Source organism: Mesoplodon bidens (genome assembly GCF_964165515.1).
Source record: "Mesoplodon bidens genome assembly, chromosome: X".
Classification (NCBI taxonomy): domain Eukaryota; kingdom Metazoa; phylum Chordata; class Mammalia; order Artiodactyla; family Ziphiidae; genus Mesoplodon; species Mesoplodon bidens.
Window position 1 is genome coordinate 103,845,270 of NC_138163.1, and position 10,513 is coordinate 103,855,782.

General features: G+C 41.6%; 1 protein-coding gene across 1 annotated transcript; it reads left to right on the forward strand.

Annotated features, from left to right (window-relative positions):
* Positions 1-8,708: 8,708 nt before the first annotated feature.
* Positions 8,709-9,250, forward strand: LOC308609058 (small ribosomal subunit protein uS9-like). Its single transcript, XM_081222535.1, has one exon. The coding sequence runs from the start codon at positions 8,756-8,758 to the stop codon at positions 9,194-9,196; it is 441 nt and encodes a 146-aa protein (XP_081078661.1). The 5' UTR covers positions 8,709-8,755; the 3' UTR covers positions 9,197-9,250.
* The last annotated feature ends 1,263 nt before the right edge of the window (positions 9,251-10,513 follow it).

Sequence of the window (10,513 nt, forward strand, 5' to 3'; positions counted from 1 at the left end):
ATCTAAAATGAAATATGGATTACTTGTATATTAGGAAATAATAGAGGATTGAATAGTGTTTTCTTTTATTTACTTTAAATTATATTTTCTTACATTTATTGTATATACTTGTAGCCAACACAGTAGGAAATAAGTTCAAAATGCTGTTGGTTGCGCTTTTCATGGGCTCCATGCATCAGGCCACTTCATAATTACTCTCAAGTTTAAGATCTTTAGCCCTTCCTTCACTGGGTCCTTGGATGGCAGCCTGGTCAGGGAGCAGGCTGTGAGGGGCTTTCAAGGCTCCCAAGTATGGCGCCTTTTCAGAGATTCTTAATTTGACTTGGATCAAGCATAGTTCCTTTGACAATATTTTAGAATGACGAGTTTGCTTGTTGGGGGGAGGATTTCAATATAAAATGGCATGGATGCCAGAGGCTTAAATAAATAGGATTTGCCACGGGAAAATTCTTTTTTTTTTAAAGTTTCTTTTCTTTAATTTTAATTTTATTGGCGTATAGTTGATTTAGAATGTTGTGTTAGTTTCAGGTGTACAGCAACGTGATTCAGTTATACATGTACAGACACGTATTCTTTTTCAGATTCTTTTCCCATATAGGTTATTACAGAGCACTGAGTAGTGTTCCCTGTGCTATACAGTAGGTCCTTGTTGGGTATCTATTTTATATATAGTAAGTAGTGCGTGTATGTTAATCCCAACCTCCTAATTTATCCCTCCCCCCCAACATTTCCCCTTTGGTGACCATAAGTTTGTTTTTGATATTTGTAAGACTGTTTCTGTTTTGTAAGTAAGTTCATTTGTATCATTTTTAAAATTAGATTCCACATATAAGTGATATCATATGATATTTGTCTTTCTCTAGCTCACTTCACCTAGTATGATAATCTCTAAGTCCATCCATGTTGCTGCAGATGGCATTATTTCATTCTTTTTTATGGCTGAGTAATATTCCATTGTATATATGTACCACCTCTTCTTTATCCATTCCTCTGTCGATGGACATTTAGGTTGCTTCTATGTCTTGGCTATTGTAAATAGTGCTGCAGTGAACACTGGGGTGCAGGTATCTTTTTGGATTATGGTTTTCTCAGCATATATGCCCAGGAGTGGGATTGCTGGATCATATGGTAGTTCTATTTTTAGTTTTTAAAGGAACCTCCATACTGTTCTCCATAGTGGTTGTACCAATTTACATTCCCACCAACAGTGTAGGAGTTCACCATGGGAAAATTCTGATGTCCTTCTTTCTTAGAAACCATACTCTTTATCTTCTTATAGTTCCTGTATTATTTTATCTATTACTACATAACAAATTATTCTAAAACTTAGTGGCTTAAAACAACAATAATTATTTATCATCTCTTATGGTTTTTGTGGGTCAGAGATTCAGACAGGGGACAGCAGAGACAGTTTGTCTCTGCTCCACAATGTCTAGGCCTCAGCTGGGAAGGCTCCATGACTGGGAGCTGGAAACATCCAAAGGCTCACTTACTCACTCACATATCTAGTGGCTGATGATGTCTGTCAGCCAAAATACCTACACTTCGCCTCCTCAGATGGCTCACATAGCATGGTGGCTAGATTCCAAGAGTGAGTATCCAGAAAGAGAGAGAGTGCAGAGCGAAAGCTGTATCCTTTTTATGACCGAGGCTTGGAAGTCACATTAACATCATCTCCACCATATTCCATTGGTTGGATCGGTCATGAACCTCCACTTAGATTCCAGAGGAGGGAACAGAGACCCCACTTCTTGGTGGGAGGGGTGTCAAAGTCACATTGAAAAAAGAGCATGTGGGATGGGATACGTCAATTGATGCAGCCATATTGGCCACATACAATGTGTCACACTTCCCAAATTTCTACAGGAACTCTCTTGAATCTTGGATCTACATTTGTAAGAAGAAATCCAAACCTCAGAGGACTTTCTTTTCTTTCTTCTTTCCCTTCCACTCTCCCTCCCTCCCTTTTGTCCTTCCATCCTCTCAGTTATAAACAGCACAACCATCAGTGAGTTATTGTTTCACAGTATGATATCTTGCCAGCAGGGTCATTTTGATGGTCTGTCTGGCGCTCCCTAAATAATTTTATTTTTCTATGTTTACATTTTATTTTCCACATTACCAGAAGAAGGCTGTCTTTCCAGTCTTTTGATAAATCTTATCCAATTATTTTTCAAGAAAGATTGTATAACATTAAGAACATTAGAATTGGATCAATGTTTTTATTTACCACTATGTGTCAGGCACTGTTCCAAGCAGGCCCTTTACAATATTAACTTGCTTAATCCTCATAATTGTAGATGAGAAAACTGAGGCACAGAGAAGTTAAGTAACTTGCCACAAAGCTAAACGTGGCAGGGCTTCCCTGGTGGCGCAGTGGTTGAGAGTCCACCTGCCGATGCAGGGGACATGGGTTCGTGCCCCGGTCTGGGAGGATCCCACATGCCGCGGAGAGGTTGGGCTCATGAGCCATAGCCGCTGAGCCTGCGCGTCTGGAGCCTGTGCTCCGCAACGGTAGAGGCCACAACAGTGAGAGGCCTGTGTACCGCAAAAAAAAAAAAAATAAGCTAAACATGGCAGAGCCAGGTGTCGAAACCAGGGCACCTGCCTTCCAAATCTATATTCTTTTTAAAAAAAATTTCTATTGAAGTATAGTTGATTTACAGTGTTGTGTTAATTTCTGCTGTACAGCAAAGTTATACAGTTATACATATATTTACATCTTTTTAAAAAATATCTTTTCCATTATGGTTTATCATAGGATATTGAAATAGTTCTCTGTGCTATACAGTAGGACCTTGTTGTTTATCCATTCTGTATATAATAGTTTGCATCTGCTAACCTCCCACTCCATCCTTCCCCCAACCCCCAACCCCTGGGCAGCAGCAGTCTGTTCTCTATGTCCGTGCAAATCTATATTCTCAACCACCGTGTTATACTGCCTCTCCATCATCATTTTACTCCATCGGCCCTTGTTAAGTTGAACCATAAGAAATAGATAGTCTCAAGAAAAAAATATGAACTCTCAGATGTACGAAATACTGGAAAGCTAAGGAAATATGCCTGGAACGGTGTACCCCACAGGCTACCCCCTGGCTAATCTTACCACCCTGAACAGTTCTCTGCCTCAGAGTGACTGGGACAAAGAACAGTAGTTTGCTAGATCTGCTGTGGTAAAATATACAAGAAGTGCAAAGCATTGTTTACAGGGACTTCCTCACATCTCACAGTCAAAGGACTTCTGAGAAGTGAACAAAATTCTGCAGACATCAGGCCTCTGACTTTTACCGCTGCAAAGTAATCTCCCCCGAACAGCCTCTCCCAACAATATCAGGTTTCCTCAGCTGAGTATTTAGGAGGCTGCCGGCAAGTCTAATCACCTGGGACATCTTAACAACTGAAGTCACATTTGATGGAAAAACTCATGAAGAAGCTGTGGGTGACGGAGGGCATCTTGTCAGAAGTCTGGCTCCAAATACGCGTGATGCCACATATTTGGAATTCTGCGAGGAGAATGCAGAAATAGTTCAAGAAAAGTAGCAGAGAGGTTTATCTGATTCTTTGAATTCAATGTTTTCAAAGGAGAAACAAGTTCTCCATGAGCTGAAAAGCACCATCTATTCAACATAGTAAGTGAAGTATTTGTTATTGGTATAAACAAAGATATAAAATAGATCCTCTGGCAGACGTTCAGGAAACCAGGGGCAAAAGGGAGCAAAGAAAGAAGAACCGAAAGAGAGAGAAAGCTTAGACAAATAAGCAGTTTTGTCTTGAACACTGGCCAGGGAAAGCTGGGTAATGAAGGATTAAAAACAAAACAAAAAGAGAACAGGGTAAGGAAAGTACTACGAGGAATAAATGGCTGGTGACGTGGTCCATATAAATGAAAAGATCCAAATCTTGTTGGGGGTGGTGTTGGGGGCATGGGGACAGCCGGCTGGGGTCAAACTCCGGGTTAAAAAAAAGAAAAATTGCAAGTAAATGAGCCGAAGGGAAAAGATGAATAAGGAGCAAGAATAGAAAGAGGAAAGGAAGCACATTTAACAGGAAACCAACCAAAATAGACAAGTACAGACAGTGTCACCGGAAGGGCGAGGGGGACAAGGGGCCATTAACACTAGGCAAGCAGAAAATTCAGGGAGAGGCGGTTTTAAATATTCAAAAATGCAGGCCTTTCAAATTACCTGCCAATTCTATCTCTGTGAATTATAGAGGACGGAAGCTCTGGATGTTGTCACAGGAATGATTAGGTCCTATGATTTTCCATCCCAGAAGTCAGCTGTTTTTCAAGGCCACTGGGCAGGATCATGATGCCCAGTTTTTTAAGCGCTCCAAAAGCTTAGGGTGGCAGTCATTGGGGCAGGGAGAGGAGGGGATATGCGAGGCCCTGAGGAAGGTATTGGGGAGGATGGCTGGGCTGCTTGCCAAGAACCGCTGACCACCTGGCTGCAAATGTCACAGTAGGGGGCCAAGTCTTGCCTGGTCTCAGAGAACTTCCTCCCCTACTGCTAGGGCTGCTCGATGTCCATCTGTTGGTGCAGCCTTCCCAAAGCTTGAGGACAAATTCTGGCCTTAGCCTGGACTATCTCAGGAGCCCTGGCCCCATGTGCTGGGACCCAGAAACAGGGCAGCCTTGCTGTTAATGTCATCTGGATCTTTTTGTCTCCCTAACTGGAAGCCACAGTTCTACTCTCTCCTGGTCTTGGATTTGTGCTCTGTATTTAAGGCCCTGCCTTGGACACCTGTCTGGTTCCTAAAAGCCTGTCAGGCTGGGGGCCTTGTTGTAGCCTTGATTGGCTAATCACAGAATCCAGAGTAGTGCCCAAATCACTTCCCAGGGACTGGCCCCTGTGGAGGCAGCTGATGACTGTCACCCGCTGCCCGTCTGTCCTCTTGGCTCTCTAAGCATCACCTATGCCTGATTCCCATCACTTGCTCTGAGCACCTTTAGGGACATTTTGTTCACCCAGGTGTGTCCTTCCTAATGCTGCCAAGATCACACAGTCAGCTGTGCTTTGCCATGGCTGTCAGAGGCCACGGGCTTTCTGCTATATTGGACTGTTCTCCTCCTAGAAGCTGGGTCGTGGCCCATGTCCCTGCAGCTGAGACTGTCCCCACTGGCCTCTGTGCCATTCCAGGGAGGGAGGGGGTAGTTTGAGATGTCAGTCCTTCCCAGCCTTCCCTCATCTTACTGCAGCCAACCTGGTCATTCCCAGACGGCTTCCTAAAAAACAAAAAGAGAAAAAAATATATTAGAATATACATAGTAAATAAATAAATAGTTCATTTCAGCATCCTCAAAAATATTTTACTAATAGGGTTTTTAAAATAAATTTATTTATTGATTTATTTTTGGCTGCGTTGGGTCTTCGTTGCTGCACGCGGGCTTTCTCTAGTTGTGGTGAGCGGGGGCTGCTCTTCGTTGTGGTGCGCGGGTTTCTCATTGCAGTGGCTTCTCTTGTTGTGGAGCACAGGCTCTAGGAGCGCGGGCTTCAGTACTTGTGGCACGCAGGCTCAGTAGTTGTGGCTCATGGGCTTAGTTGCTCTGTGGCATGTGGGATCTTCCTGGACCAGGGCTCAAACCCGTGTCCCCTGCATTGGCAGGTGGATTCTTAACCACTGCACCACCAGGGAAGTCCCACTAATAAGGTTTTATATTTACCTACACGAGAGCCAAGAAGAGACTAGGAAAAGCACATTTATTTCAATCAATATTTTTAAACTGAAGTATAATTGACTTACAATGTTGTGTTAATTTCTGCTATACAGCAAAGTGATTCAGTTATATATATATATATACACACACACACACACACATTCTTTTTAAAATATTCTTTTCCATCATGGTTTATCATAAGATATTGAATATAGTTCCCTGTGCCATACAGTAGGATCTTGTTGTTTATCCTTTCTATATGTAAGAGCTTATGTCTACTAACCCCGAACTCCCACTCCATCCCTCCCTTGTGCCTCCTCCCCCTTGGCAACCACAGGTTTGTTCTCTGTGTCTGTGAGTCTGTTTCTGTTTTGTAGGTAGGTTCATTTGTGTCATAGTTTAGATTCCACATGTAAGTGATATCATATGGTATTTGTCTTTCTCTTTCAGACTTACTTCACTTAGTATGATAATCTCTAGTTGCATCCATGTTGCTGCAAATGGCATTTTTTCGGAAAAACATGCTTAGAATCCAGGGATGTGGCAGATACTGTCAGTGCCCTACTCACAGCCCCTTGGCGCTCACTTTTCCAATATGAGACTCAGGCTCCCTCCAGCGAGCACCTGTGACTCAGCCTGTGCACGTTCTGTCAGCCTTGGGCAGGACAGGGCAGGGCAGGCAGGAAATGCCAGAGCGTTAACACCCCTGCGAGCAGCCCTCAGCCAGAGATGGAGTTGAGGATAAATACTCTGGCTTCTTTTCTTCATTGTACGGAGGTAACTAGACACCCCCAAAGTGCGTCCTGCGCTGTCTTCCCAGAGTTCCCCAGCGGGACGGAGGCTCAGTTGCCCATAACTGTAACCCGCTCAACAACTCACACTTTTTGTCTCCCTTCTCTTCCCCAAGTCACTTTCTCACCCTCCTACTGATGTTTCCTGAGATCATCTTCCCCCTGCTCCCCAAATTTGTGCTCAAATTCTTGTCTTGGGGTCTGCTTCTGGGGGAGTCCAAACTAAGGCAAGAGATTGCATATTCAAGGTTAAGGATTTAAGTGTTTTCCTGAGAAGGCATACCTGATTTGAACATTAGCATAATAATGTATAATAATATACTTTTTATAATGTATTATTAGAGGAAAAAATACCAAAGTCCCCTGTGCACAGCACTTCTTCCTACCTGGGTTGCATGAACTCTGCTGGACTCTGAGAGACTAATAGGTGTTATGAGATTCGGGGGTCAAATATGCTTGGGTTAAACAAAATTAAGCAAGCTTCTTCACTTCAGTACTCTTGTAGTCTTTAGGAAATTAATGGGCTTTGTCAACTTCCAAATGTGCAGGCTATAGGCTTTCCAAATTCAATTGACCTTAGAATCCCTTTTCCTCAAGAAGCCCTGTTAACACCTTGCAGGAGGCTGGCATCTCAGGGAATACAGTTTAGGAAAGGCCTTGGTGCTTAGCTACAGAATTAAAACATAATATTGAGAAATACATGAGACAAGTTTTTCTGGTGGTGAGAATGCTGCATTTCAGAGCACCTGTGTTTTCTTTCATGTCTCAGCCAACTAGAAGGACAGTCATCTATGGGCTGAGATCAGATGTCAATATTTCTTTTGCACAGAAAACCAATTATTTAATTTTTTTTTCATTTGAAAATTCACTGAGAAGAGAGGCAGAGAAACTTGTTCCTCAAAGTGTGGTCTGTAGACCAGCAGCATCAGCATAACTTAGAAGCTGGTTAGGAATTAAATCCCAAGTCTCATAACATAGGTTTCAACAGAAAATTATTCATCATACCAAGAGCCATGGAGATCTTATATGGGTGTAAATGTATGTAAAGGAAATATTTAAGACAATTATATTATAAATTGGGGAGGGTAAAGGGTTACAAAAGGAGATAAAGTTTCTAGACTTCACTCAAACTGGTAAAATGGTGACACTGGTAGACAGGAATAATATGTATGTGTTCATATACATTAGTATAAGTATTACCTAGAAGGACCAATAAGAAAGCTATACAAGGAGATATACTTAAAAACACTACACATAAAACACAATTCTTGGGGCTTCCCTGGTGGCGCAGTGGTTGAGAGTCTGCCTGCCGATGCAGGGGACACGGGTTCGTGCCCCGGTCTGGGAAGATCCCACATGCCGCGGAGCAACTGGGCCCGTGAGCCAAAATTACTGAGCCTGCGCGTCTGGAGCCTGTGCTCCGCAACAAGAGAGGCCGCGATAGTGAGAGGCCCGTGCACCGCGATGAAGAGTGGCCCCCGCTCTCCACAACTAGAGAAAGCCCTCGCACAGAAACGAAGACCCAACACAGCCAAAAATAAATAAATAAATAAAGCAAACTGTCAACAAGTAAAAATAAACACTATAAAAAAAAAAAAAAACACAATTCTAAAAAATATTCTAGAAACTCAGAGGAAGGCAGAAAAAGCAAACTGAAATGAAAAGCAGAGAATAACCAGAAAACAAAAAATAAAAAGGCAGACATAAGATTTTACATATAAATAATTACATTACATTTAAATGGCCTAAATATACCAATTATAAGACAGAGTGGCAGAATGGATTTTAAAAATGACTCGGTTATATTCTGTCTATAAAAAATACACTTCAGATATGATATGGGTTGATTGAAAGTAGAAATATGGGAGAGCTATGTAATTCAAACATTAATCAAAATAAAGCAGGAGTGGTTATATCAATAGAAGATAAAGTAGACTACAGAAAAAAGAAAATTACCAGGAACAGAGAATGATACTACATAATGATAAAAGAATAAATACACCAAGAAGACATAGCATTCCTAAATGTGTATGCACCAAACCACAGAACAGCTAAATATGTGAATCAAAAACTGATAGAACTGAAAGGAGAAATAGACAAATCCATAGTTATAGTTAGAGACTTCAACATTCCTCTCTCAGCAATTAATAGCTGGACAAAAAATTGGCAAAGATATAGAAGAACGCAACACTACCATCAACCAATAGGATCTAAATCAACATTTCTAAAGCACTCCACCTAACAAAAGAAGAACACTTTTCCGGTTGCGGCGCCGCGCGGTGAGGAGCTCTTGTGAACGTCAGCAGCCATGCCGTCCAAGGGCCCTCTGCAGTCGGTGCAGGTCTTTGGACGCAAGAAGACGGCCACGGCCGTGGCGCAGTGTAAAAGAGGTAACGGCCTCATTAAGGTGAACGGGCGACCCCTGGAGATGTTCGAACCTCGCACGCTGCAGTACAAGCTACTGGAACCTGTTCTGCTTCTGGGCAAGGAGCGATTTGCTGGTGTTGACATCCGTGTCCGAGTGAAGGGTGGTGGTCACGTAGCTCAGATTTACGCAATCCGCCAGTCCATCTCCAAAGCCTTGGTGGCCTATTACCAGAAATACGTGGATGAGGCTTCCAAGAAGGAGATCAAAGACATCCTCATCCAGTATGACCGGACCCTGCTGGTAGCTGATCCCCGTCGCTGCGAATCCAAAAAGTTTGGAGGTCCTGGTGCCCGTGCTCGCTACCAGAAATCCTACCTATAAGCCCATCATAAAGATCAGGGTTCACCTTTATAATAAAAACGTTATGGGATTTAAGGTTTCAAAAAAAAAAAACAAACAAAAAAAAACAAAAGAAGAACACACATTCTTTTCAAGTGCCCACGGAACATATACCAAGATAGAACATATCCTGGGCCATAAAACAAACCTCAAGAACTTTAAAAGATTTGAAATCATATAGTTGTTTTCTGACTACAGTGTAATCAAACTAGAAATCAATACATGAAAGATAACAGGAAAATCTCTAAAAACTTGGAAATGAGACAGAACACTTCCAAATAATCCATGTGCCAAAGAGGAAGTCTCAAGTGAAATTAAAGAAAAATATTGAGGGGCTTCCCTGCTGGTCCAGTGGCTAAGACTCCGCACTCCCAATGCAGGGGGCCCGGGTTCCATCCCTGGTCTGGGAACTAGATCCCATGTGCTGCAACTAAAAGATCCCGCATGCCACAACTAAGACTTGATGCAGCCAAATAAATAAATTAAATAAATGTTAAATAAATAAATATTGAACTGAATGAAAATTAAAATGAAAACACATTTTATCAAAATTTGTGGGACACAGCTAAAGCAGTGCTGAGAGGAAAATTTATAAACACTAAATGCTTACATTAGAAAAGAGGAGGAAATTCCCTGGTGGGCAAAAAAAAAAAAAAAAGAGAAAAGAGGAAAAGTCTTAAATCAGTAATCTAAGCTACTACTCAAGAACCTAGAAAAAGAAAGAATAAACCCAAAAGAGCAAAATAAATCCAAAGCAAGTAGGAGAAAGGAAATAATAAAGATAAGGGCAGAAATTAACAAAGTTGAAAACAAAAAAAAAAAGAGAAAAATCAATGAAACAAAAAGCTGGTTCTTTGAAAAGACCAATAAAACCTGTGGTGGTCAGTACATAAATCTGCACATGTGACAGAATGACACAGAGCTGTACACACAATGTCGATTTCCTGGTTTTGATATTGTGTTATAATTATGTCAGATGTAATCATTGGGGAAAACTGGGTAAAGGGTTCATGGGACCTCTCTGTACTACCTTTACAACTTCCTGTGAATCTGTAATTATCTTAAAACAAAAAGTTAAAGAAATTGGAAAACATCTGTACAACTAAAATTTTGTTTATTTTACAGTGTTATATAAATTCCTCGTAGGAAAACTACAGGGTGCTTATAACAAATGGACCCTATTCCTTCATCTGGTTTTAATATTACATGGTTCCTTGATATTCCAAAAGTCTGATCACCTTCCTCTGAATGCTGTCCAATTTGTCAGTGTTCTTAAATACTGATGCCCAGAAGGGAACA